At 47.5% G+C, this 26,946-nt stretch overlaps 13 protein-coding genes across 13 annotated transcripts; 7 read left to right on the forward strand and 6 right to left on the reverse strand.

The window, feature by feature from the left end:
• The first annotated feature begins 44 nt into the window (after positions 1-44).
• Positions 45-2,204, forward strand: BDV27DRAFT_37505 (uncharacterized protein). Its single transcript, XM_032076472.1, has 3 exons — positions 45-171; positions 232-436; positions 489-2,204. Exons 2-3 carry the CDS (start codon positions 267-269, stop codon positions 1,969-1,971), a joined length of 1,653 nt encoding a protein of 550 aa, XP_031923745.1. The 5' UTR covers positions 45-171; positions 232-266; the 3' UTR covers positions 1,972-2,204.
• Positions 2,205-2,569: 365 nt separating this feature from the next.
• On the reverse strand, positions 2,570-2,897 carry BDV27DRAFT_161440 (translation machinery-associated protein 7; the record flags this gene model as incomplete). The annotated part of the gene is made up of 3 exons (XM_032073227.1): positions 2,570-2,664; positions 2,731-2,820; positions 2,876-2,897. The coding sequence occupies 3 exons, from the start codon at positions 2,895-2,897 to the stop codon at positions 2,570-2,572; spliced, it is 207 nt and encodes a 68-aa protein (XP_031923746.1).
• Positions 2,898-3,964: 1,067 nt separating this feature from the next.
• On the forward strand, positions 3,965-6,252 carry BDV27DRAFT_37467 (putative serine/threonine protein kinase (Prp4)). The gene is made up of 3 exons (XM_032076471.1): positions 3,965-4,200; positions 4,255-4,472; positions 4,548-6,252. The coding sequence occupies exons 1-3, from the start codon at positions 4,181-4,183 to the stop codon at positions 6,005-6,007; spliced, it is 1,698 nt and encodes a 565-aa protein (XP_031923747.1). The 5' UTR covers positions 3,965-4,180; the 3' UTR covers positions 6,008-6,252.
• Positions 6,253-6,316: 64 nt separating this feature from the next.
• On the forward strand, positions 6,317-7,385 carry BDV27DRAFT_134103 (uncharacterized protein). Its single transcript, XM_032068231.1, has one exon. It carries the CDS (start codon positions 6,817-6,819, stop codon positions 7,078-7,080), a length of 264 nt encoding a protein of 87 aa, XP_031923748.1. The 5' UTR covers positions 6,317-6,816; the 3' UTR covers positions 7,081-7,385.
• A 753-nt stretch (positions 7,386-8,138) lies between these two features.
• On the reverse strand, positions 8,139-8,680 carry BDV27DRAFT_37570 (uncharacterized protein). Its single transcript, XM_032076473.1, has one exon. The coding sequence runs from the start codon at positions 8,585-8,587 to the stop codon at positions 8,279-8,281; it is 309 nt and encodes a 102-aa protein (XP_031923749.1). The 5' UTR covers positions 8,588-8,680; the 3' UTR covers positions 8,139-8,278.
• A 3,151-nt stretch (positions 8,681-11,831) lies between these two features.
• Positions 11,832-13,195, forward strand: BDV27DRAFT_161442 (serine/threonine-protein kinase; the record flags this gene model as incomplete). Its single annotated transcript, XM_032073228.1, has 2 exons — positions 11,832-12,459; positions 12,555-13,195. The coding sequence occupies 2 exons, from the start codon at positions 11,832-11,834 to the stop codon at positions 13,193-13,195; spliced, it is 1,269 nt and encodes a 422-aa protein (XP_031923750.1).
• A 1,575-nt stretch (positions 13,196-14,770) lies between these two features.
• BDV27DRAFT_161443 (SDR family NAD(P)-dependent oxidoreductase) lies at positions 14,771-15,986 on the reverse strand (the record flags this gene model as incomplete). Its single annotated transcript, XM_032073229.1, has 4 exons — positions 14,771-15,152; positions 15,217-15,368; positions 15,446-15,633; positions 15,821-15,986. The coding sequence occupies 4 exons, from the start codon at positions 15,984-15,986 to the stop codon at positions 14,771-14,773; spliced, it is 888 nt and encodes a 295-aa protein (XP_031923751.1).
• A 296-nt stretch (positions 15,987-16,282) lies between these two features.
• Positions 16,283-17,688, reverse strand: BDV27DRAFT_37637 (uncharacterized protein). The gene is made up of 2 exons (XM_032076475.1): positions 17,135-17,688; positions 16,283-17,076 (listed from the first exon to the last, which is right to left on the reverse strand). The coding sequence occupies exons 1-2, from the start codon at positions 17,468-17,470 to the stop codon at positions 16,348-16,350; spliced, it is 1,065 nt and encodes a 354-aa protein (XP_031923752.1). The 5' UTR covers positions 17,471-17,688; the 3' UTR covers positions 16,283-16,347.
• A 746-nt stretch (positions 17,689-18,434) lies between these two features.
• BDV27DRAFT_37635 (hemolysin III family protein) lies at positions 18,435-19,658 on the reverse strand. Its single transcript, XM_032076474.1, has one exon. The coding sequence runs from the start codon at positions 19,484-19,486 to the stop codon at positions 18,530-18,532; it is 957 nt and encodes a 318-aa protein (XP_031923753.1). The 5' UTR covers positions 19,487-19,658; the 3' UTR covers positions 18,435-18,529.
• A 185-nt stretch (positions 19,659-19,843) lies between these two features.
• BDV27DRAFT_148488 (uncharacterized protein) lies at positions 19,844-20,849 on the forward strand (the record flags this gene model as incomplete). The annotated part of the gene is made up of 2 exons (XM_032070926.1): positions 19,844-19,938; positions 19,988-20,849. The coding sequence occupies 2 exons, from the start codon at positions 19,844-19,846 to the stop codon at positions 20,847-20,849; spliced, it is 957 nt and encodes a 318-aa protein (XP_031923754.1).
• An 18-nt stretch (positions 20,850-20,867) lies between these two features.
• BDV27DRAFT_37645 (uncharacterized protein) lies at positions 20,868-22,613 on the reverse strand. Its single transcript, XM_032076476.1, has 4 exons — positions 22,466-22,613; positions 22,365-22,413; positions 21,268-22,315; positions 20,868-21,211 (listed from the first exon to the last, which is right to left on the reverse strand). The coding sequence occupies exons 1-4, from the start codon at positions 22,506-22,508 to the stop codon at positions 21,017-21,019; spliced, it is 1,335 nt and encodes a 444-aa protein (XP_031923755.1). The 5' UTR covers positions 22,509-22,613; the 3' UTR covers positions 20,868-21,016.
• A 158-nt stretch (positions 22,614-22,771) lies between these two features.
• On the forward strand, positions 22,772-24,294 carry BDV27DRAFT_134114 (Tvp18 family protein). Its single transcript, XM_032068232.1, has 5 exons — positions 22,772-22,939; positions 23,015-23,030; positions 23,254-23,349; positions 23,401-23,739; positions 23,801-24,294. Exons 1-4 carry the CDS (start codon positions 22,903-22,905, stop codon positions 23,699-23,701), a joined length of 450 nt encoding a protein of 149 aa, XP_031923756.1. The 5' UTR covers positions 22,772-22,902; the 3' UTR covers positions 23,702-23,739; positions 23,801-24,294.
• BDV27DRAFT_37652 (uncharacterized protein) lies at positions 23,855-24,297 on the forward strand. The gene has a single exon (XM_032076477.1). It carries the CDS (start codon positions 23,946-23,948, stop codon positions 24,222-24,224), a length of 279 nt encoding a protein of 92 aa, XP_031923757.1. The 5' UTR covers positions 23,855-23,945; the 3' UTR covers positions 24,225-24,297.
• The last annotated feature ends 2,649 nt before the right edge of the window (positions 24,298-26,946 follow it).

Genomic DNA, 26,946 nt, shown 5'->3' on the forward strand with positions numbered 1-26,946 from the left:
TGTCTTTGCAGGAATCCACATTGAAAATAAAACCAGCCTGTTCGTGACAGGGATCATTTTCATCCTCGTTTGCATTTCACGTCCTACTCTTGACATTTTTGGACACTTTTTTCTCTAACCTCCTTTTGCTCTTCTTTTTCTATAACCGTTGGACGAATTAAGGTATTTGAGGTATGCCACCCTTCCCCTTGCATCGCAACTTGATCCACTGATGATCATCGCTATCCCTAGCCGCAGGAAGATCGATCGCGGTGTCTTAGATCAAAATGTGGTTGAAGGTTTCATCGAATTTCCATCGGTCGAAGAAGCCGGTAATTGGAACTCCTACTTTGGTCGGAAAGACCTTGGATGATAATGAATACCAGTCCTTTCCTCTTGTTTCTGGTGCGCAGAAAGAAAACAAGTATCATGCAAAAACTTTACCAACCCCGCCGAAGTATGTGCCAGCGAGGAAGTAGCACAGCTATACAATCTCTAACCCGTTTTAGGAACCCTTTGGATCCGCGTCGGTCGGACACGGTTGGGATTGCAGGGAGTTCATATTCGCAAGATTCTATGGCAGACAGCCGACGTAAACCCTCAATCAGTTTGACGCAATACCTCCCTCAGGACTCCAACACTCCCGGGCGAACGGACAGTATTTCAATCTCACCTCCCGACTCGCCGGTTTTCCTTGGCCATGGACCTGCTAGTTTGGGCAGCTCTCGAGTCTCATCCCTAGAGGACGAATTCGACGAGTACTTCGGGGGTGGACAAGCGGAGAAAACATTCACCAGCCACATACCGGTTTTGTGCAAACACCCAGTTAATCAACAAGAAGATCCAACACCTTCGTTCACGCGACCTGCTACCGGATGGGATACGTTCTCCCGTGAGCCGAAGAACATGGACACATTTGCGCACGCGGCTCCTGGGTGCACGTTCGAAACGCACATAAGCTCCGATGCTAGACCTATAGAGTCTCGTAGTTCGGACGTTCTCAACTGGGGGAGAGAGCAGAAAAGAAAGCTCTCAGGAGCCCGTAGCCGGCCAAAAGAAAGTGACCTCTTCCTTCCACCCAACACACGAGTGCCTTGGAAAGGTGCCAGTGGAAGATCTCCGATAGTGGAACCTTTGCAGGAAAAGCCAAGAGCCAGGTCTTCATCTCGTGTGCACTTGTCGAGGAGTTCCTCTCGGTTAAGAAGTCGAGAGAGCCCATCTCCCAGTGGCGCATATCTTGGTGATTTTCCTTCAGTTGTCACGACTATCACGGGTGGTGAAGTAAACACGAAGTTTCCGGAGATGTATGCGCCAAGCAAGAATATCCACCGAACAGTGTTTGAGGAGCCGACCCCTCCTGCGACTAGCGCCAGCAGCCGTGCTCCGCCACGCGTCAATCTACCGGAGCCTGATTTCACCAATACCCTTGCTGACTTAAAACTCACCAACGAAGATGACTTCGGTCTGCCTTTGAGCCGTTTCAGTGTAACTACCTACGAGCCTACAGAAGCAGGTAGTTCCACCGCAACAGGAAGTCCGCGAGGGAGTATCGACGCTGCTTCCCAGTCTACCGAGTATCAACCTTCCATCATGTCTAGAAAACGTCCCGTTCCCAGCGCGGTAGCTCCGTTACGGAAGCCCACCCCGTCTCAAACAACGAACGAACTTTTGCCTTGTACCCCAAAGCAACAAACCCAAAATCGCATCGAAATGTTGGAAGCAAGGAGAGACTACCTTACACGCCGCAAAGCAAGCATCAATACCATGATTTACGAGTTGACGCAAGTCATCCAGCCCAGTCCCATTGCTTACGATCTGGCCGCAAGGGACGAGGTCAAGAAAACGGTCGCCAGCTTGAACAACGAGCTGGCTGATATTAATAAAGAAGAACACGAGATTGGCATGAAATTATTCCGAGCATGGAGGAAGCGTGACGAACAGGAATGCTATGGTGGCAGCAGTGGCTTATGGGTTAAACGAGTGACCAGCTGAAGGGCGATTCTCTAGGCTTTTTGACATTCTTTTCCTTCCCCTATTATTTCCCATCATCTTTCTCCTCGACATATTTCGCTTTAAAGCCTTTTTAATTTGTTGACATTTTTCTTCCTTCCTCTCCCTTTCTACACTGAGTTCTCTTTTCCTGTCGTTCAAAATCTATTGGCCAAGCCTTTCCCTTCTAGCGTTGCATATACCCTAAATGAGCGTTTTACAAAAGAAAAAAAATGAAGAAGAAAGAAAGAAATTCGCATCTGAAATATTTATCTAATGATACAAACGGCGCATGAGCAGCAGTTACTATGCAGTATTCAAAGAATACCAACAAGGCCACTAGTTGGATTGGAACCTTATAATTTGGTCGGTTCTGTTGATCAACGAGCCTGTGCCGAGTCGACCAAGGGGACAGTCTTGGCCCTGTTTGGTTTTGGCTTCGATGGGATGGAGGTATATCGAATTGAGAAAACAATATATGAGTTTGTTCAGATACGGCAAGTAGCGATGAGGCCCATATGGCAACCCTCCACCTTTGCACTCATGGCTCGTAGCTCGTTGTATATCGTGAAAATAGCGTAGTGCTGTCCTCAAGAGAAACTTATTTCTTTCCTGACTTCTTGATGCCCTGGGAACCCGTGTTCAATGGGCCCTTGCCCTTGGCCTTGTCCAGCAAATCCTTCTTGGCCTTGGCCTCTGTTTGTAGTGAAGACGGTCAGTATGGACAAGCGAGAGTTAGACTATGGAATTCGGCATTCATACCAGCTCTCTGCTTTTCCTTGAATGCGAGGTCATCGTCATCGAGCTCCTTCTTGTCCTTCTTGGCAGCCTTCAAAGGCTTGACCTTGCCGCCTGGAAATTCTAAGTCAATAGACGCCCTGTATATGTTCGTAGATGCATGACATACCTTCTCTGCTTGCACCACCCATTTTTATTTGATTATATAGAAAGTAAGGGGTAAAAACAAACGACGTGCGAAAACCAACGTTGTTGATCGAAAGTGGAAACGAAAGGAGGGGGGGAAAAGGAAAAAATTGATGGCGCGAAACACAGCTTATCTTGTTGCCGCCATCTGCGGGGTGGCGCTAGGGCTTGATTGGGTTAGGCGCGAAATCTCCTCCTTGACACCGCCTTCATCAACTTCTAGATAAAAGTGACCGGGAAGGTACCGCGTCGAGTCATCTCTCATCCCGACCTATCATCCCGATATCGTGTCATTCGGCTTTAATTGTTTCTATCTGTTCCTTTTGGCGTCAAGGCCGTCATTTCACGTTCACACAAAATTGCTTCCTGGAGAAGACTCATGCTCAATTCGAGACGGTAGTCGAAGTTGGCAAGGGCTCGTGGCATCTCTAGCCGGTTGGACTTTCTCAATACACTCCCCCCAAACTTCATCATCGGAAGCGATCTTGCTAACCGAGGATCATTCTTCTTGTCTTTAAAGCTGCTCTAAAGGCCAGTCGTACTACATACAAATCACCTCTGGTCTTTTCTTGTATACGGCAAGTGGAGGACCTGTCGCATCATGGCTTCACATCGGTCGAGGTCTCCATCGACCCCTTCTGAGGGTGAGATCATCGAATCAGGTTCAGAGACGAAGGCAACTACGTCGCAACTTCCTCTTAATGGCAACAGCGTTGACCGTCCCACCAGAGCCAGTATATCACCGGCGCCCAGATCTCCAGCATCTCTAAGCAGCAGATCATCTCGTCGCCGGAGATCGAGGACAAGATCGCGTTCCCGGTCCCGCTCTCCCTACCGAAGCTACAGAGGACATAAGCGTCGACTTGACGATGATTATGATGATCGACGGTTCCGGAACGACATTTCGCGACGCGGCGGATACCCGTACGATGACCGGTACTATGATCGTGGTTCCTCCCATAGACGGCCAAGGCCCTATCACGACTATGACCGGGAGGAGGATTATAGCGGTGGTCTTCGCTATAGCGATGACTACGACCGACGTCGGGATAAGCGCCCCCGTACCCGAAGCCGAACACCACCGTACCGCGAAGTCCGGAAACCTAGGCAATACTCGGGTGACGAGTGGGAAACCCCTAGGGAGGGAAGTGTAGCTTCCAAGGATGCTAGAAGAAGGTCGTCTACTGAACAGTTAGTGAGCGAACGAGGGCAAACACCCGTCGCTCGAGATTCTAAACGTGATACTGAAACTCGAACGAATCAGGTGCAGCAAGGTTCTGAAGATACCATGTCGCTTACTGAAGAAAGGTATGCTTCACTGTTGATTTTATATGTGGAGTATATCTTGCTGATTTTCGTTAGTACAAACGCAACGGTGCAACAAACCCACGAGTCCCAACCGGCCGAGCCGGTTGACGAAGCAACTCAATTAGAGGCTCGTCGGAAACGGCGTGAAGCTATCAAAGCTAAGTATAGAGGCCAGGCTACGCCTTTACGTTTACAGGCACTCCATATCGCAGGCGATAGGGACTCGTCTACACCTAATAGCGAGCCTGTTGCAACAAACAACGCAGCGTCAGGTATGTGGATTTTCGCCTGCGTTCCACTGAGAGGCTTTGAAGCATTGTCGAACTAATACGAAATTTGCTCTGCAGACTCGCAGCTGTCAGCTTCCGAAACACCAAACGACAGCACTGGAGAGGCGTTCTCAGACTTCAAGATCGGCAAGGATGCTGAGTTGGTTAATGACGATGCTCCCGTGGATGGAACTGATAAAGATGAACCTTCTGCAGCAGACTATGACCCCACTCTTGACATGAAAGCTGAGAGGGAAAAGCATACAAGTGCGGACGTTTCTGCGGCGTCATACGACGAGACACAAACCACCAAACAGGATGTTCTGATCCCTGATGCTGCTCCAGTGCAGCAAGAACAGCCCAAGGCGAAGGACCCATACGACATGTTTGCAGAGGATGATGATGACATGTTCGCCGAAGAAACACACGATACAGCACAGCCAGTGCATGCTTCGGCCATGCCAGCCGTGCCTCAGCCACAGGAGCTCGACATCAGCATGATGGACAACTGGGATGATCCAGAAGGATACTACAATGTGCGTCTTGGTGAGTTGATCAATGGACGGTATCATGTACAGCAGAGCCTCGGCAAAGGCATGTTCTCATCCGTCGTACGCGCGACCGACTCGAAAACTGGTAAGCTGGTTGCAGTCAAGATCATTCGACAGAACGACACCATGAGGAAGGCAGGTATGAAGGAAATTGGCATTTTGGAACAGCTCCATGAAGCCGACCCCGATGATAAAAAGCACATCATCAAATTCGAGCGCCATTTCGATCACAAGGGACATCTCTGTATGGTTTTCGAGAATCTCAGCATGAACTTACGTGAGGTGTTGAAGAAATTTGGACGAGATGTTGGGCTGAACCTAATGGCGATTCGGGCGTACGCACAGCAGATCTTCCTCGGGCTGAGTTTGCTTCGGAAGTGTAATATCCTCCATGCGGACTTGAAACCCGACAATCTACTGGTCAACGAACAGCGAAATGTCCTCAAGGTCTGTGACTTGGGCTCTGCATCGTCGACTACGGAGAACGAGATTACACCGTACCTTGTGAGTCGGTTCTACAGAGCCCCCGAGATCATCCTGGGCATTCCCTACGATCAAGCCATTGATGTATGGTCCATTGGCTGTACGTTATTCGAGTTGTACACGGGCAAGATTTTGTTTACGGGGCGGAATAACAATCAGATGCTAAGGTCAATCATGGAATGTCGGGGCAAATACCCGCCCAAGCTTTTGCGAAAGGGATCGCTGACGCACATGCATTTTGACGACATGTTGAATTTCCACAGCACCGAAGAAGACAAGATCACAGGGCGTCTGGTCACGCGGGTGGTTGACTTCAAAAAGCCCACTCGGGATCTGAAAACGAGGCTGATGGGCAAAGGTACTCGCGGAATGACGGACAGCGAGGCCAAGGAGCTGACACTGTTTGTGGATCTGCTGGATCGCTGTTTGAGTCTCAACCCGGAAAAACGGTGCACACCGGCTGAGGCTCTGAAGCATCCATTCATTTCGCGGCCGAAGACTTAGTTTCGTTGCCTGGAGTGGAGCTCCGACTCACCGTTCCTTGTATATAGTATAATGCCATCGTAGTATACTTGTGTCTACTCAATCCAATGGGAATATACCACCGTTCCCCATTTTCATCGGGCGAAGTTGCCACTTATCTGATTGCCGGGTGGAGTAGGGATTTGAATTGTCTAGACCAACAGTTCCCCCTCTAGCGGTGGCAAACATTAGGCTGTCTGACTCAATGGATGATGCAAGGACGATCCCGATCCCGATCCGTATCCCTATCCATCGTCGATGGGGAGGGATGTGAAGTTTTTTTTTTTTTTTTTTTTTTTGTGTTGTTGTTGTTGTTGTTGTAAGTTGTTATTGTGTGAGTCTAATGCAAGGATCCGAATTGAATGTGAGACGGTGATAGGGCCTGGTATGGATTATCTCATCCCTCGATTCCACCACCACCGCCATCACCACGACAAATCTCGTTCTGCCATCCACGCGGAGCGCAACGAGGCAAACAATAATTGCGGAGAAAAGGAAAAGCCAGAGACCCAAATCATCATGCACGAAACCAGTCCAGAATGATGTCAGCAGCTACCAGTTGAGGAGGTGTCCATGTTACACGTCTATCCCTTGACTATCCATCTCATTATCAATAATGACGAGGGGCCAGTAAAAGAACGAAAGGCCATCACAGTCGGTATGACTTCATCGTTGCAGGGCTACAGATGACTTTCGGTCTTCAGCCGTCGACCGTTAGAGTATAGGTCAGAAAGATAAGCAACAATATTTGCAGACCTATCAGACCGGAGTGCAGATTCCTCGACATCTTCATGTATATTTTCTTTTTCTCGTTTCTGTGTGTGCTCCCCCTTGCGGAGGGCATACTGAATTGGGACCCATTATTAAGACTGCTCTTATTGTGTCTGGGGTACAGAATGCAAGTCAGTTTTGCAAAGTGTCTACCAACGATGATCGTAATCTTAAAAGGAATTCCTTATTTTGTTTCTCGGGGTTTAAGTGCGGTGTTACTGTGGAGGTGGTCTTCCCTTTTTGTTGTTCTGTTTGTCTATTTTCAATTTGTTTCATTTATTTAATTATTTATTTTTGTTGAAATAGTTAGATTTGGATGTTCATGTCTGCCGAGATTTGAAGATCGGGAGAATTTATTATTAGTATATCAATTTGGTTACTAAGTATGGGTATATCTGCAACCGGAGAAACTTGAGGAGGATCATAATTACGGAAACTTGTGTATAATTCTGATTCTCATCGTCGTCATGGCCGAGCATCAAGTTCCGCCGAGCCAATGAACAAATCTCCGACTCATCCATTAGTCCAAGCTGCTTCCAGGTGGCTTCCTGAATTTTCAGGTTCGCGCCTCGAAGTGCGTCGAAGGAGGGATCATGTGAGGATCTGGGTTGGTCGATCGCTACCCAGTCTTACTAAAACTAGACCCCTCGACCTCTCTTAGTTAACTACTTCATGGCTCCCGTGTTGCAATCGACGGGGAATGATCTGTCAGTTTTTCCTGACAAAAAGTAAAAAAGAAGAAAAGACCCAATATAGGATATTCATTTGTATATCTTGTACTACTAGTAGTTCTCAGAAATCGAGTGGACCAGTACAACAGAAAAAAAAAAAAAAAAAGTCAGTCGGTGATAAAAAATAAAATCATCCATGACAAAAAGAAAATGCTCGTTACATTCCATCTTTCTAGTATGTAGGCAGGCCACATTGATTGATTGATTGATATGGTAAAAAAGGGGACTGAGATGAAGTGTACACTAGTAGACTACTTAGCTTAGCAAAGAGAGTGCGTGTGCTTTTCCTGGCCCGTGCAGCCTTCCCGGGGCAGCGACCAGAAACTTCAGACCTACTACAATGGACCGCCTTACTTTCAGGCGCTTCCAATGCATGGCCGGGTTGGCCCTTTAGGGATCTCACACCGACCAATCTCCACCGCCCACAAGGGAAACTTGGAAACTTTTTTCGGAACGGCAAACGTGGCAGCTAGAGCAGCCAATCACCGGTCGTCGGGGCTGTCACTCGATGTTCTCGAAGCGGATGAAGATCCGCGCGGTCATTGGGCGTAGGGAATCTTGCCTCACTTCTTGAATTTTTTTTTTCTTTTTTTCCTTTTTCTTTTACTAGTCGGTGCTATCTTTCTCATTGGAGTGGATGGTTTTAGGGGCCTAATTTATGTTAAACGGGGCATTAATTATCAGAGTACTCCGTATTAAGGTTTTGTTTTTCTTGTGAGAAGCGGTGTGGATGTGTTGGTTTTTGTATCTACTACTTGCTTAATGGTCTAGGTGGAGTCAATGAAAGTGAATAGGAGTGAAATGTCCCACTATCACTCAGTTCAAAACTGTAAAGAAAGAGTGACTTGTAAAGTTGTACATACTGGTAGCGTTGGATCCTCTCGGTTGATATTCTCAGCCCACGACGACCAGGGGGGGAAGGAAAGGGAAATGGCCAAGGCAAGGCAAAACAAAAAGTGCCTCGCGATGTAGTCAGCATCATATCTACTCCGAGTAAAATTAATGCTCCAATTCCAACCCATGTTCGAGAGACTACCATTTCTGGACGATTACAGGTCATTAGTTCCAACGGTCCTCTGGTACCCCCTGACCAACCTTTCCCGTCCGGATTGCTGGGCCTGTCATTGCCTGGGGAGAGGTTTGATAGGTGAAGGGTGTTTTGTTGTGTTCGAGGCTATCGATCAATCTGGGACACTCTCCTCCATTCCCCGAGGTCTAGATTGAAAAGTCATCCATCTTGAGCAACTTACTTTCGGTGGTGGAGCCATGAGATGAGCTGGCAGCCTGTGTCTTGCCCTTCTTTCTCTCTCTCTTCTTCTCTTTTGGCAATGGAGATGAATAGGCTCCCGGAAGACAGGCTACCGGAAACGAAGGTTAACAACCTGTCGAGGTACCCTATCGGTTCCAACGTCGTACCCCATCCGTAGGTGGTTTCTTCAGGTTGCACATCGTTTTTTTTTTGTTGGCTTTCATTGAGTCGGTCAGTGAGGCAAAACAAACCGTTTCGTTCCATGTTCCTCATCAATAGAGTCCAAAGGCGGTGGGTCAAGGCGGGCGCCCCTCCCAGCCTCATTGTCATATTCTCACTATGACCACCGGTTCAAGTAAACAGAGTTTCATGGCTTTTTCTCCCATGAAATCATAAATTGTCCCGAAAAGGGGGGTTGGGTTGGTTGGAGAGGTGGAGAGGGGTAAGGATGGAAGTTCTTCCGTCAGATCGGAATCTCGACCATCCAGAAAAAGAAAACAAGACGATTGAACCTTGGACGACCTAGTTCGTAGTAGGAGTAGTAAGAGTCCTATCAAATGAGACAATCAAATTGCCGCCTTCAGGTTCAGGTGACACTTTCCAATCAGGGCGTCTTCCCAAGCGGGCGGATTAATCTTCCATCCCCTTCCGGGTTCAGCCAATGCGCTCGGACCAGCGATTGAGAACAGGAAGAAGAAGAAGAAGAAGAAGAAGTGGGGCGACAATGAATCTGCACCCGAGAGGCCTGTCACACACAACTTCCACACCGCCTCGCTCTACTACTACCTAACCAGTGATTCATGGCTTAGGCTGGAATCCTGACGAAAAGAAGGAAAAAATTCCCCCCACCATCCATCGAACAGGCAAAAGAACAGGCTCCGCCTACGTAAATGGTGGTCCCCAGGCAGCAAATCAACAGGGCGCAGCCGGTCCCCATCATTCACAACATTTTATTCCGTACCGTTGCTACTCTAACTACTAGTATGCTAGTATGCTAGTTATACTACAGCTCTTACCGCAGTTGATCAAGAGTACAGCCACCGTTTGTCTTCCATACCTTCTTAAGCCTTAACTTCATTGCCTTGTGACCGACAAGGCAAAAATTCGTGAAAGTGTAAAAAAGTTGTCGAATTCGTAGAGAATGCTTCTTCTTCTTCTTCTTCCTCCTCCTCCTCTACACAGATGTACTGTACATATGTATGTATGTCGGCAGGATTTCATGTAGGGTTGACTCATCGAAGATCTCCACTGTGGACATGTAATTAATTAGTTTAATCACATCTTACCTCCTTTTTCTCCATCATTGCGTCGATGATTACGATCTGAGTCAGGTACATCTACAGTTCCGTAATTTGGTTCGTTCGTGTCGGAAAGGATTAATGAAACCTTTTTATGGATGCTTCCGGAGGAGAGGAAGAGATGGAGATGGAGATGGAGACGGTGTGTGTAGTAGGTGTCCGCCCACGTCCCAGAACCAGCGTTCCAATCCATCAGTGTTTCGCCTTCGGTCGTTGGTTGGATGCATGAAAGGGCCCGGCCTTGTCGGTGGAGATGGTCCGTTCCCCTCCTTTCCTATTTGTAGCCGAACCCTCTCACTAGTCTTCGCATCATACATCGTCTTAGCCCCTCCCCGTGGGTCGCCATTGTTCCCAATCAGCGTCATCCGTCCATCTTGCATGCTTAACATGTAACGGAGAAGTTACATAAAAGGGGAGGGGGGGGAAAGGGATGGTTGATTCGTTTCCGAATCATGAGTGGTCGGGTGTTGCCTGTTTCTGATTCGACCACTATTCTTATTATGAGTCGAAACCAGTCTGAGGTAATTTTCGACTGGTGGTTGAGGTGGTTGAAGTGGTGGTGGTAGTGGTGGTGGTGGTGGTGGTGGTTGTTGTTGTGGCCACTCTGGACGGACATCGGATGACCCACGAGTGTTTCTTTCGCCCACGTATTTAATTTCTTCTTGCTGACTGATTTTTATTTAGCTTTTGGGGGGGGAATCAATTAAAATAAAATAAATTCCAGAAAAATAAAATCGGTGGTTTCTTTTTTTAAAAATAAATAAATCAATCGTTTTTATTTTTTGCATTTTGAAATTATTATTGTTATTATTATTTTTATTATTATTGGGATTTTCCCTTTTCCCCTACCACTACGTTCCCTCCTCCTTATCGCTATTGTCCTCTCTTGTCTTCGCCTCCAATCTCCATATACTTACTTCTCGCTCTCCCTCCCCATCCATCTCTCTCCCTCCCTCCCTCTCTCTCTCTCTCTCTCGCTCTCCCTCTTCTGTCCCTCCCGCTTCGTCCCATTTATATCACCGTTTTAATCTGTTCCGGTTTTTTTTTTTTTTTATTTGATTTGTTCACTGTTCTCGTGCGTTTCATTTCCTTTCTGATTCAGCCCGGACAATCCCCCTTAAACTATCCACCCATCCATCCACCGCAATCTGCAACTACCCCTACATAATACAAGACGGTCGGTACTTGTCGGCCACATTTATATCTATCCCGCTGGCCACCACTGTTCCGCCTCCCAATACCAACCTCCCTGGTTTGCTGGACTACCTAACTTACTGGTGTTGGAACATTGATTACTATATAAAAAAACTAAAAAAAGTCTGGGCTGTGCAACATCCTGAACGTTGCCACAACTACCGGCGTCCTAACTCACTGCAACGGCCACTGCCAAAAAAAGACATCAAGATCTACAACTGGATCAACCTCGCCACTTGGATTTCCCCATAGGACCTGCATTACTCTTCCCGTTGACAGGCGTCTCCATTCCCTTCATGGATCCTTAAGGCGACTTCTTATTGTTCCGTGTTCTATATAAATGCTGGTTTTGGATGTTTAAACCCGTCTCCACTGGATTCTAAAGGACCATTCTCAACCCGGATCACCGACTTTCTATCCCTTACTTCCTTTGACCAAACTCTCTCTCTCTCTCTCTCTCTCTTCCATCCGGACGGAGAGGGTTCCCTCGTTCAGGTCTCCTTGGATCCACTTGATTATCTTTTATCACCCTTATCTTTTCCCCTTGACTCCCGCTGCCCTTCATGCTTGCTCCATCTCCTCCATTGAGCATGTACCCTCCAATGCTCCCCACCCCTCCGCCTTCTCCGCCTATCACCCGCTGCTATGCGCCGGAAGACCGTTTGGGACTGCTCTTGGCCAACCGGCTGGAGCTGATTGGAATCCTGGGAGTAGGTGCTTATGGTGTCGTCTACACAGCCATTGACATCCATACCAATGTGATGTATGCGGTCAAGGCCCTCAACAAAGCTGGACTGGATCCCCGCCAGCTCAAGTTTCAGCAGCGCGAGATTAAGTTGCACCATATGGCCAGTCAACACCCCAATGTGGTTTCCTTGGTCCGCATAATGGATTCCATCGACTGCACCTATGTAGTCATTGAGTTCTGCCCCGAAGGTGACCTGTTCTCCAGTATCACGGAGAAAGGCAACTTTGTGCACAATGACCACTTGGTCAGACGGGTGTTCCTCCAAATTCTGGATGCCGTTCAATATTGCCATAACATTGGAATCTACCACCGGGATCTTAAGCCGGAAAACATCCTGGTCACCGACCAGGGTTTGACCGTCAAGCTAGCTGACTTCGGCCTTGCTACCACGGATGCCTGTACGTCGGATTTCGGTTGCGGATCGACTTTCTACATGTCACCAGGTACGCCACCCCTTTCCTTTCCCTCATTGATTCCCCTGTCTCCCTTTTGTCACCGACCGAGATCAGTGGGCTAACGGTTGGCCTGCAACATAAAGAATGCCAGCAACCAAATCCCCGCCCAATGTCATGGTATGAATCTGCTCCCAATGATGTCTGGAGCCTGGGCGTAATCTTGGTCAACCTGACCTGTGGCCGCAACCCCTGGAAGCGTGCCTCTCCCGAGGATTCCACATTCCGGGCCTACCTGAAGGATCCATACTTCCTCAAGTCCATTCTTCCTTTGACCGATGAGATGATCTGTATCTTGAGCCGCATCTTCGAGTGCGACCCAAGAAAGAGGATCACCATTCCGGAGTTGCGCACCATGATCCTGGAATGCCCGCAGTTTACCATTCCTCCCTGGGGTTCCATCAACGGGCCAATGCCGGTCGACTTTGTCAATAACCCACAGGTCCCTGTGCACCACATCCCTTCGGATGTCTATGATTCACAGTCCTCCGTCTCTTCTGGCTCCTCTCATTATTCTGACTCGTTGCAGTCGGCGGTGTCGGATGCGTCCTCGTTCACGGAAGGCTACCCCGACGTAGACAGTGTCTCGTCGATGTCTTCCGTGGGACTGGACTGCGAGGCCGATTGCAAGAACACCTTCGCGCCCACGGACTCAATCACATGCAGTGACTTCGTTGAGCCGCTGCTGATGCCTTTGCCTCAGCCTATCCCAGTTCCTGCCTACTAAGCAGCGGAACCCTCAAAATTATGTAACGCAGGTTTATGACTTAACGGCAATACTTTTCGATTTCCCCAGGAATACACCTGATCATTCCTTGGATTATTTCTGGGTTACATCCCCTTGCATTTCTGAAGCGACAAGTGTATTATTTCACGGCACAGAAAGCCTTGGAGAGCAGGTTTTTTGAACATATGCCTTAATTTCTTTCATTTGGACCCCTTTCCTGGATTTGTGGATAATACCCGGATGATTTCCCGCTGGATAATGGCTGGTGAGCCAGAGTTGCCTTCTTGGACAGGTTTCCGCCAACTCGCTCCGCGAGGTTTAGTTGGATGTCGGAAACGTGAATTTTGTTTTATTATTAATATGTTTTTTATTTTCTTCTTTTATCTTTGATACATCGCTCTCTTTTTTGGGTGGAATTTGTGGGCTTTTATGATACACTTGCTGTCATGATTGTTGATTGTTGGCGTTCACTTCCCTTAGGCCTTGTTATTTTTCACCTTGGCATCGAAAGAAGAAAAGAAAATACCCCTGGATCAAGACCGCATTGCATTTGTTTCCTGTTTGCACGGAGTTTGTGGAGGGGCCGCTTGGATATTTTTGGTTACACTTTCGCTCTTTTCTCGATGATACCTGGGAGCCGGGGAGGGATGTCTCTCCGCTCTTGATCTCGTTCTTGATATTTTTCGTTTCGATCTATTGGTACATAGTTTTTGATCTGTTGGCTCGACACGTTGGGCCAAGATCCGTTCGGTTCCCCTCTGATGGAGGTTTGAGATAGCCATACGAGAGTTCACCTAGGTCGTCCGCACATGGGCCGACCATAAGGGCCAGAACCAGAGTGAAGCGTTGATGCAGCGCTATAAATAGAGATATGACGACCGCGATCTCTTCGTTCCCATCTTTTTTCTATTTTCAACTACCGACCTCTCATTTCTCTATTTCTTCCTCCCTCCACTTTTTCTTTCATTTTTAATTGAGTATCCACCGGAAATAAGGTGTCCGCTATGATGCGGTGAGCTTAGACTTTTGTTTGTTTTTTGCGTTTATTCCTGCTCCAGACGGAGCCAATCTCATTGCGCTTTGACATGGCGGGCCATGGGCAGGACCACTGGGCTTGCGTGGCATGGCCAACCCTTGCAACCCGTTCTTCGTTGGCGAGCGATGACACTGCCCGAAGCGTTATCTGTTCCAGTCTTGAGTTCGCAGTGGGTCCGGCGCTTACAGACAGCTCCGCCAGAAAGCTTCATTCTGAAACGGAGATTGTTTTGACCGAGATGCCCTAGCCCTTGAGCACTGGTATCATGTCAACGGCTTCTATTTTTTTATCAAACGTCATCTGACGTGCTCGTGCGAGCTCGCACAAGCCATAAACTTGTTCCCTTTAGTTATTATGTATGTATATACTATTCCTTATACCGATGTATTATTATGATCCACGTCATCGTGATCTCCTTTACTTATCCACAGTGAATAATTTACCGTCCGCCGGGGTCGCACTAATCGAGAAAGCTTTCATTGATCCCAATCTCGTGGTTAAGTATATAAAACTACCGAATAACTAATCGTTTCAAGTCCCTACATGTTCCTGCCACCAGTAACCCGAATCGTCTCACCTGTCACATACGAGAACAGGGGACTGGCGACGGCCAGGACAGACTTTGCGGCCTCCTCGGGCGAGGCAGGCCTTCCCAACGGGATATCCGGGTACGTCTGCTTCTGCGCGCCCGCGCCACCCTGGCGTGACTCCAACTGCTTTCCCGGAATGCCCAGCGCCACCTTGGTGCCGTCTGGCGTGGTAATGAACGCGCCCTTCTCCTTGGCCGCCGTCAGCCGGGTCTGCACATGGCCAAAGGCGATCGTGTTCGACCGGACACCGAACGCGGGACCCCATTCTTTGGCGATGGTCCTGGTGAGTCCAACCACTCCAGCCTTGGCGAGGGCGTAGTTCGCCTGGCCCCTGCATTATCGTCAGTAAAAAAAAAAAGTTACCATGGTGAAATAAAGAAAGAAAGAATACATACGCATTCCCATGAATCCCACTCGTACTACTAATATTAATGATCACACGAGGCTCCCCATCCTTAACTCGGAAGTACTTCGCCGCAGCACGAACCAGCTTAAAGGGCGCCGTATTGTGAACAGCCAACATAGTATCCCATTGTTTATCCGTAATCTAGACCATATTAGCAACACCATAAAACAAATATATATATATATATATATATAATATGAAAGAAAAAAGGAACAAACCTTGTGAATCACACCATCCCACGTAAACCCAGCATTATTAACAATAACATGAATCTTACCATTCCCAAACTCAGCCGCCTTCTTCACCAACGACTCGATATAGGCATCATCGAGAATATCCCCCGTAACGGCAATGGCCCGGTTCGGACCCGCGGCATTGATGGCATTTGCTGTGTTTGTGGCTTTCTCTGTATATTTCTTTAGTGACTTGCCCTTTCTCTTTTTCTTGATTGATTGTTTGTTTATATGGACAATTATACATATATACCTTATGTATATATATATATATGTAAAGGGCTTATATGTATAGGTAGAGAGAGAGAGAGAGAGAGAGAGAGAGAGAGAGAGAATAAGGAGGAGGAAAAGAAAACATACCAGCATCAATATCAGCAATGACGACCTTGGCGCCTTCATTGGCGAACAACTTTGCGGTCTCTGCGCCGATACCTTGGCCAGCGCCGGTGATGATGGCGACCTGATTGGCGAGGAGGCCTTGGGGGTAGTTGAGATGGGAGGAGATTTGGGAGAGGCGGTGGGCCATTTTGGAGTTCTTCTTTTTCCTTTTCTTTTCCTCTTTACTTTGGTGTAGGGTAAGGTAAAGTTTGATAGATGGTGGATTTGTGGAGTGAAAGTTGGTTCTTATACGGGGTAGTTTGTGAGGGGTGGTGTCGGGGTAATGATGGATAATGCTATGTATGTACATACTTTGGGATACAGAGTTAATGGCGCGAACGGTTGCCGAGGCCCGTGGTGCAGCCGAGTGCCGACATGCCTTTGTATTATATGTACATAGATCGATGATATATGGAGGGATAAAAAAAAAAAAAAAAGACATAATACTATCAGAGTGCATTAATTGGTATACTGGGAAATAAATAATTACAAGTGTTGTTTCATGCGTTTCAATTGCAAATACAGCCCATCGCTTGCAGATATGCTTCCACTGTCCCTTCGTATCCGCGGATGATCTGCTGTAGCCAGCTCCCCTCCAGATCTGCGTTGCTGGACATGTCGATTGTTGCTTTTAGCGATGTCACCACCTCCTTACACTGTTGGAGTCGGCCTCGGATGAGCACCCGGCGCACTCGGCGCGTCTCCTCGGGCGCCAGTTCATACTCGCCGTACCCGAGTCCGTCGTTGCTCGCACAGACGTGCGCGGCGCACTGGTACGTTATCCAGTAACCAAACAGTTGTAGGGCCAATCCCAGTGTCGTTACCGATAATAGCACGTGCGTGTTATCTTTGTGGCAGCTGTGGCATTGGAGGAATCCTCGACAGACCGACAGTGCCTCCTTGACAGCCTGCAGGCCCTGATCAAATCGCGTATGGACTGGGTCAGCCGCGATATGTTGTAGACGATTTGCATGGAACTCGATAGTCTCACCACAGTCGCATATGGGCTGTAGTACGTTGGGGATATGTACGGCAAGTGGAAAGCTCGTCAATCCTTTTGTGATAAACTCTTTCTGGAGAAAGGTCGGCGACAGGGAAGCCGCATGCGTTGAATCAGGCAGTGAACCCCTATATGAATTCACGTAGTCCGCCGGCGATTCACTCAGTAGTAAGCATGTATTGGCTGTACTGTGTTGACTTAAGGGACTGTCTGTGAGCTGTTGGCTGGGCTCTCGCGTCTAGAATCATCACAAATCAGCTCGATACGACAATTATGGCAGGAGGAAAGGAACAAACCTCATTCTCGCTTTTATTCAGCTCCTGATCCGCACCTAGTGGTTCGGTGGCCTGGAGAGCTCGGCGTTTCGTGCTCCTCCCGGAGACTTGGGCTGCTGACGTCTCCTGGAGCTGTCCTAGTTTCCTCAAAGTAGCTCGGTTTTTGCTCCCCTTCGGCTTACCAGACCGATTGGCGACCCGGTACCGACATTGCAACCCATGCCGGAGACAGCGGATGCAAGTATTCTTTCCTCCTAAGTTGCATTTGACCTTGGATTGTCGACAGTTCTCGCAAGCGGCCCGGAGTTTGGGGCCCTCCCCACCATTTCCTGGGAGTTTATCGGATTTTCCAAGCATCTATTACCTGATCGAGTGGATGAGACTTCACAGTGAAGTTGTATCGCGGTAGCCCAATCAATATAAGATTTTATATCGGTGGCTGACAATTTAAAACGTCAAGTATATTCAGCACTGGACCATTCGGCTAAAATTAACAATATAGTAACCGCGACAATATCAGACAAGTATCGCCTAAACACTGCTATATATCCCAGGAGAATGGTTGGAAAGCTAGATTCGTATCAGGATTTTTGAACCGACGGGAACCGCATATGAAGTCAGCCGTTGTGAAACCTGGCGACTTCATCTGATCCACACAGGCATGGAGATGCCAACCAGCGTGGCCACTCTGATGGCTGACGCTCGCAGCGGTCCAACTGACCCCAAATCTTACGGATCCGAAAAGGCAAATGGCAGATGCTTGGCCACCACCAATGGATCCTTATAGGAGACTGTCAGCGATAGCCACTTGCCTCTGGGCCTCCAAGCACAGAGTCTGGTAACAAGCTCAGGTGCAACATTGTGGGAAAAAGCTGTGGGGCCATCGAGGGCCAAATAAGTTTATCCATCAAAAACAGCCTTTGCTCGAGAGAGCGAAGCACTCCTGTCTGACGTAGCACCCAATGGTGAAAAGCATTTACTGTTGAGCAAGTGCTCAGCGTATGCAGGCCAGCACACACACCATGTGAGCTGTAAATCGAGCCAAAAAAACAAATAGGAGGTCTATTTGGCCTGTCCACATCTTTAAAAAGGCCGGTGAAGTTGAGCGGTGAACATGCAACTCTCCGCGGGAACCTTCTTGCCTGGTCTCTCAGAACCAACATCTTCTTCGCCCCCCTCCTTTTTATTTCTGTCCTCGACACAATTTTATTCTTTTCGTGAACCATTTCCTTGTTGGAAAGCTAAGCTGCCGTGATAGTCAGCAAGGGGGTGGTTAGACACATCTCGTATTTGTATGCCAGCAGTCAGCATCACATCACACCCCGTCTATTACATCGGATTGGATTATTGTTACATGGTTAACTATAACCTGTCGCTGCTCGTGTGATCCTGCGGTTGCCTCGGCGAATCACCCAGTCAGTTCCAGGAGCAGCTCTCAGCAATCCCACTATGTCGGTAGTCAAATGCCCTCAGTAGCCCAGTCAGATGAGCCACAGCAGCACACACCACCAGCACATGAAAGATCTGATGCGAACTACCCCAAAGATCGAACTGGCCCGGTCGCAGACGTTCGGGGACCCGAGCGGCGTAGATCCCAGCTCCCAGGATATACAAGAATCCCTGAAGTAGCAGCCACCCGAGCCCTATCTGGCGCGTCATCTGTTCAAAACCATACATTTGTAGCCCGTGGATGACGGGAAACACCGCTGATAGGCCCATGCCAACAAACATGGCGGCGCGAAATGGCCGCCACCGGGGAGTCCGAAATTGGGGCATAATCGAAACAAACACACAGCCAATCCCAATGGTGCCGATCATTGTCCAATATAGTCGTTGCAGCCCAGGCTCGCAGTAGAACCCGTAGTATACACTAGGGACGAAACTGCCCACAATCAGAGCTACGATACCGGCATAATCAAGGGTATTGCCTATACGCGCGACAGTCGGCGAGTGGTTCGAAATGGTATGGTACGTCGCAGACATCCCCAGACACAGAGCAGCTCCTACGAAAAAGCAGGCGAAGCTGATGATGTCAGCCTGGGTAGCCGTCTCGTAACGAGGTGCTAGAACGCGATGAAGCAAGACTGCCGCGGGGACAGCCAGTAGTGACGGCAATAGATGCGTATATATATTAACCGTCTCATTGTGTATATACGTCAACGATTGGAAAGAGACTAGGAACGAGAACGAGGCTGGTCGGTATCCACTATGAATGTGATGATTGTCGCGCTGCCAATGGGGCAAGTCGTTCCAGTGCAGAAGTTTCTTGAGGACCTGAGGCGGCTGCTCCATAACTGTAGCTGCCATTGCTGCCGGCGTACTGGCTTTTGACTCTTGAGCCTTCTCAGTGGGGCGGCGTTGACGACTCGGCATATTTCACATGCAGGACGCAGCAGAAATGACGGATAAATCAGATAGTAGGGGGAAGATTACTAAGCACAAGATGGATTTAAATCCAAATACATGAGAGAAATGAAGGAGAAAACGACACGCCTAGCTAGGTAAAAAGACAGAAACACCGCGGCCAAAAAAAGAATGTTGTTGTGGTGAAAGCAAACGTTGGGATGGAGCGAAACGATGGATCCGATAGTATGGAAAAGCCCGTTGGGGAAGCCGGACAAACCGAGCAAACACCCGCCGGTCTTTCCCGCATTTAATGTGTTTATCAATCTTATGTCGATAGCTTCATGACGCAATTTCACTCTCCATTGCATACCTAACAGCTCAGCCATGTCACAGCGCGGGAAAAGACCTGCGAGCCGCCTGAAGCCCGTGGCGGTGGATTTCCTAGAAACGGTGGGATTCGTTTCCAAAGGCGATCGCAAGTATGTCATTCTAATGGGGTCGTCACATTTGTGGGACTGACTTCCCTAGATTGCTGGACCATAAAGCCCAGAATGACTACTTTTCCAAAATCGTCGAACGATACATGGCGTTTTGTGCCCACCACTCGGAGGACTTAGACGCAGCGTGGTCATCTCTTCCGACAAGTGCGTCCGGTGATGCCACAAAGAACCCCCCGGCGGCTCTTCCCCAGTCGAGAGAAAAGCAAGCCAAGATCAATAGTCTTTCCGCATCTACCGAACTGTCCACCCTTCTCCTTTCCCTCCGTAAGCTTCGTGAAGCGGTTCTAGCCACTGCGTCCACAATACCAGTCTCATTTTCCCAGCGTGTCCATGTCTTCTCGGTCAAAATATCCATCCAAGCCAGGCATCCGCCGTCATACTTCCCCTCTCTCCGCTACCTACTCGAGAAACTACACTCGCCTTCTCACCCGTTACCTGAGTCAGAATTAAAAGATCTCATTTCGTATCTAATCCTTGATTACGCCTGCCGACAGGAGGATTTGGTTGCCGCTTTCGAGCTGCGCGCGAAAGCGCGTCGCGAATATGCGTTTCAGTCGCCCACAATTGACCGTGTGTTAACAGCCTTAGCGCATGATAACTGGGTCGTATTCTGGCAGGTCCGAAAAGAAGTGGACTCCTCTATTCGGGTGTTAATGAACTGGGCCGAAGATCGAGTTCGGAGACATGCTCTCAAGGCTGTTGGTAGCGCTTACCTCAATGTCGGATTGCAATGGATCACAGAAGGCTGCACAGGAGATAACCACTGGACGTGGGATAGACTGATAGAGACAGAGAAGCTTGGTTGGCAGAAAGAGGGTGACAAAATTATTATCCGAAAGCCGAAACCGAAGCCCCAATCAGTTCTTGGATCGAGTAAGGTGAATCCGTAATGACTGTTTATAACGAAGTTTATGTTTTATTATTATCGTGTCATATCGTTATACTGCGTTCAGGCTGGAAAGTATGGCGTCTGGTTTTCAATACTGATAGAAAAGAATAGATGAATGTCAATATATTAGATCAACCAAGGCGCGGCAAGCGCCATTCTGCCTACGTTTCACAGTTTGAAATCTGCGTTGGGTCGATCCAAGTTGGTGTGTCCTGTGGCAGGTTCCTTGGCAACAAGGTCTACAAGTCCTGCCTTCAACTGCGCGGACTTGTCTGAACAGAGCTCGTAGACTGTTGACAGGTTGAAGATTAGACCGCCAAAAGACTGTCCTCCATGCACCAATGACTCTAAAATCTGACGGGCCTGTAACTGTTATTAGCCGTTTTCTCAATGTGCCAACTAATAAAGGCCAAGAATACCTCATTTAACCGCCCTGTGTATAGTAGGCATACTGCCATGTTTTGGGATATTATTGCCGTATCAGTCCCATTTGAACCACTCTCTAAAAGAGCTCGCCATTCGGTTACTGCATCGTCGTAGCGGCCTTCAGCCATGCTCAAAAGTGGGTTGAAAAGAGAAATGCCAGTTTGGTCTGATTCACCAGCAAGTTGCTTCGCTGCATCAATGTCGCCGATCAGAAGGAAAAGGAGCGCCTTTCTTAGCTTGTTGGTTTCACCCGACCCCGATGTTTGCAAGTTATGGAGAGATCTCCTAGCGGTACTGAGATCACCCATTTCAATCAATGCATTTACACTTCGAATTCCAAGGTCGGAGAGTCTCCCCTTCCATATACTTCGTTCCGCCGAACTCAGATCTGGCCGCATGATCTCCCTCCGCGCTTCTAGTCCGATCTCATATAGACCACCAATGCCCCTGCGCGAATCACCAAACCCAATGCTTTGGAGCCTGACGGCGAGAACACGTAGCGGCCACGGCACAATATGACGAGGGTAATTTGCATGCTTCTCTTCGTTTTCTACATCTGGCGTCGAGGAAGCCTGGTCCACATAGTAGAAGGTGGAGCTTAGGTCCTCTAGTGCTTTTGATTCTTGCGCTGCAATGATGGTATTTCCGGACAGTTCCAGACATGCCAATCGTGTGTAGAAAAGCGAGAAAATCATCTTTATGTCACTAGACGAGATTAATGAGGACGTCAAGATCGTTCCCGAAAGATAGGCTGCAAGGAGGAAGTGTCCTTCAGCCAGCAGCCTCTCAAGAGTGCTGAGGCATGAAGACAAGGACTCTTCTGATGTGAGGCCAATGAACTCTGACCGCAAAGTATGCGGAATGTCAACTTGTGAGAGCGAATGATAAATGTCGTACCGGAGAAGGAACGAGAGATCTTTCCCCAAAGTTTGTGGTAAGTCATCCGGTGCTAATGGATCTAATTCACTGAATGAAGCCCCAGTGTAACCGCCAGCGTTTGCGATATTCTTGGGCTGAAGTACACCCTCTGCGTTCAGTGGACTAATTGAGGTCAGCATGGTTTTCTGCTGAGCGTCCTGCTGTAGCTTACTCATTTGGATCGTCTAGTGGGCCTTTGGTAGAGCTACGGGGCCGTGATGCTGGGAAGGTCAGTGGACAATCTTGATGCTGCAATCTATTGATTGTTCTTACATCTGGAAATATTGCGGTTGTGTTTGATACTAGTAGGATCCATGTTTGCCCTGTGTTTGAATGCTAGTAACCAAGATAAAGAGAAGCTAGCGCAAAAGCCTATTTGGTCGACTCAGTCCTGCGCGTAAGTGTTGGTCACAGTCGTAACTAATACCTCATTTGGGAGAATTAACTGTTAGTAGTAGTTTATCGGTGATAACGGGCGAATCGATATGGTGCCTGAATTCTGCCATAGGCGGTGAAGTGATCGGCCTGATCTGGCAAGTTGGCCCATAGTACATGTCTAGTAACTCTCCACTAGCCACAGCTTACACTCCAGCGACCACGAGTTTCCACAAACCTAACACGAGATAATCAACTATTGTTTCAACCTAAAGTGACATCTACCTGCTTCTCCAACTACCTGCGCACTCCCTTTTTGTATTTCCTCTTTCATCATGACGTTTGCTGAGGAATTCCGCTCGAGAAACTTCAGTATGAAACCCCAGTGTTTACTTCTTGTCGATCACAAGGAACGGAAAAGATAGCTAACCACTACTACGTACTTAGGTATCTACGGACAATGGTTTGTAACCTTTTTTTGATCTCTCATCCGTGCCCTACTGCCCTTCAGTTGATTTCGCTCCTTTCGAAAAACGCAAACTGAGGAAACAATGGCTGCCTGGTCCTTCCAACGGATGTGCTTGGCGCTTGTTTGAGCCGCGACGATGGGAAACTGTTATTAGCATGATTCTACAAACATCAGATCAGGCTTGTTATGAAATAAATGCTGACTTATTTTGGACCAGGACCGGTGTTGTATGCATTGTCCTATGCATCGCCCTCGGCATTGCCAACATTTTTTCGTTCAACGCTGTTCGCATCGTCTTCAGCATCATATGCCTGTAAGATCCGTCGCCAGACAACATAAAGGTGGAAAATTCTCACATGTACAGTGTTTCGGGATTCATCCTCGTTTTCATCGAGGTTCCTTTTCTACTCAGAATTTGCCCTACATCCGAAAAGTTCGACACCTTTATTCGACGTTTCACCACTAACTGGATGCGTGCTGCCATGTACACAATCATGAGCGCCTTGCAATGGGTCAGCCTTGTCTCCGGCGCATCGAGTTTGATCGCCGCAGCCGTTCTCCTCCTTCTTGCTGCTCTCTTTTATGCCTTGGCAGGATTGAAGAGCCAGGAGTTTGTTGGAAGTAAGACCTTGGGTGGCCAAGGGCTTGCGCAAATGATTGTCTAAGAGAAGTCAACATGGAAGATTGTGGACTATGGCTTGAGGTATGTTTGGCTCCTCATGCTGACAAGCAACGCTTGTGGTGCTGACGGCAATGCGTTACAGGTGAACAAAGCAGGCCGAAGAGAAGAACAATCAAAATGGAGCCGCGAGAGAGTATGAGGGATACGTCTGTGTTGAATGCGCCATGATCACGAATTGATATCGTCCTCGACGACGCTACTAACAGGTATTTTGTACTTTTATCATTATGTCGAGTCGGTTTGGGATAAAAAAAAGGAAAAGATTTAAAAAAAAAAAAAAAAAATTCGCCCGCGAATTTCTCGAGGTTCAAGTCGCGAGTGAATGTTTTGGAAGAGATTGGTCCAATTGTCTTCCTGCTGCGGTGATTTGTGCTGGTCTTATTTTTTGTTTTTTTGCCTTTGTCTCTATTATGTCTGCTGAACAGTCTGCCTTACACCAAGCTTTAGACGAGTCCTGTATCTTTACCAGTATACCTAGCGAGAATACCCTTTTAGCATCCTGGTGATGAATGAATTAATTTGAAGGGTGAAAGCTACTGGCGTGGTCCTATGAATTTACTTATTTGTTATTTGCTATTTGTTATTTGTTAATTTTTTCTAAATTTTTTTTTCTTAAAAAGAAAATAAAATTCTTTTCAAAAAAAAAAAAAAAAATAATTAAAGGGAAATTGAATGTGTCTGCACTAAAAGAACAAGAAAACATATATATCGTATAGATCTACAATACCCGTTGACTATGAGGTACTGATAGCATATGCAGTATGTAGAACAACAGACTACACTCAGTAGCGCAGGGATTAAATCAACCACTGAATGTGACTTTTTTGCTGCATGTGTTTTTTGTGTTCAGCATCCCTGCCAACACTTGTTTTGTGACCCTCCATGTTCGTGCAGTGGCAGCCTCAAAGGAGCAGTTCTATCCCACAATAATCCAATGTTCTACTACTGGTAGTTCTGTAGAGGCTACTACATGCACGCAGTACCGACTGCCTTAGTTCCTCGAATTGGTGGTTTCGAAACCTGACCCGGACCGAACGCCCGCCATTCGTTCAACCACTACCAGTTGTTGGTCTAAGGATTATTGTGGTAGCCTGAACAATGCATACATGGAGCATCTAGAATATGCGCTCCGACGTCATGGCTATTCCTCCTGGAGGGGTCAGACTTCGTTACCCCGCGTCAGGGAAGTTCCAAGTATCAGTACTATTAGTAGTACAAGGAAGTACATACATCACTTGTATTAGTAGGTACTGCATGAATAGGCTGCCGGTACAAGCGAGATGAGATTAGATATCCCGGTTCAAATAGAATACAATGTGTACCTGGTAGACTACGTATGTTGCCGGTATTGAAGGTAAGGTCATGTGAAATCAGTTCCAAAACCCCCGACTATCATAATTATATACTTCGATCGATGGGCCTTGACGTGGATAAGGCTTCCAAGGCAGGGCTAGCCAGGCAAGGGGGTTAGGGAGGTCACTCTTTGTCTCGCAGGAAAGAAATGGATTGTTCGAGGCAGATTTTGATACTGCAGCCTGCGGCAGGTGATTGTTCCTCTTGAGCAGGTTCCGGAGGGGCTGCATCAACAGCCAAAGATCCGATTGGAGGTTCCCCATTGAAATGTCGGAATCTGATATGGTCGTCTGCTGTATTGCGTGTCCGTGTTGGTGCGTCGCTAGGGTCTAGGCTTCTTGGTGATATTACAGGTTACGAAGCTGGTTTGTATTGACAGATTTACCTGTGTATTCTGGTATACAGTGTAGGTATCTACGTTCAGCTATCAAGTCCTCGAGATTGGATGCGGGCATGGTATGTCTCAAGAAGTCCGGTCTACCGGTCCAAGTTAGAATCAATTAAGCTGCAAGAGAACAATGAGTGGAAGCGAATACCACAGCTGCTACTACTAGTAGTACAGCTTAGTTGCTGTACAATATACAAGACACATTTTCAGCCACGTCTGGATGTCGTATTCCTTTGATACTAGTACATGGAGTCCCACTTTGCGGTGGTTATCGTGGCCGAGGGAGTCCCTGCCAGATTACAGTAGGTAGATAAGACGGTAGATATAGTCAGGATGACGAGACAGTTATTGATTATGGACCCATAAGCGTAACGGAGGCATCCCCACAGTGGATCCTATGAAAAAAAACACTAAATCTCCTTTCTGGATGTGCAATAGGACTACGTACCAAATGAGGAAACAAAACTCAGAATAGTGGATTTTGTTGGGGCCTTAGATTTCAGTGTCGTAAGGTACTCTCGTGAGTAACAATGACAGAACAGCATGTATATCCTGCCTCACTTGGAGGCTTTGGTCCTCACTGAGGTAAGTAAAAACAATGTTACTGAGACTGCTATCAAAAGGTGGATATTATATATGAAGCTCCTTAGTTCATGATTATTGATGTAAACGTAGGTACCCTAGAGTGCGATAGGCTTGGCTTTTATTAGATTCTCTGGTTCTATTACGGAGTGCTGACATACTATTTTTAAAAATATATGTTGTGGAAAGTAAACAAACCACGGTACTAGCACCGGAGGTTTTGTAAATTTATTGTGGTAATATTGTATGTACATAATGACTTTTAGAACTTAGAAGCATGCATCCTTCTTTATAGATTCTTTTAAGAAAAAAGAAAAGATTTTGAGCTGCCGGCACTGTATACACACCATTTCTTCAACTCGAGCTTGATAGGTCTTAGACTCAGAGATATATGTCCTTCGGACTCCTTCCCATATAAATACACCTCTATAGCTCAATAGAGCACTTGACTTGTACCTAAGTAGATATCAAGAGGCCTGTATTAATCCCGTGTGAAGATATTACTTTTTTGTCTTTATTATAGTAGAGATCTAAGAATATATAACTTCTATGGGTCCTATAATTATTAGCCATTTGAATGCTATGACTTATAAGCATATAAAACAGCTATAGGGTCTTTTGTTGAGTCGATGGAGAAGAAGGTTACGGGACAAAGCCTGTATTTCACAGGTCCCGATATTACTTTGGATGATAGCTACCCGTCGGGTCTCCAATGTCATGCCTCTCTTCTCTTCCCTTTCTTTTTCAAAATGCCGAAACCTGTTAGTTAGTCTACTAAGTACATGTCTGCAGGTAGGATTGGGTACTACTACTAATATATGCATTCTTGTATGGCCCTGTACGTGGAGTCGATCAAGACCTGTAAATAAGACCATATGCGGATATTCCGCACAGCCACACAAGGG

This window comes from Aspergillus caelatus, assembly GCF_009193585.1.
Source record: "Aspergillus caelatus strain CBS 763.97 unplaced genomic scaffold BDV27scaffold_202, whole genome shotgun sequence".
Lineage (NCBI taxonomy): Eukaryota > Fungi > Ascomycota > Eurotiomycetes > Eurotiales > Aspergillaceae > Aspergillus > Aspergillus caelatus.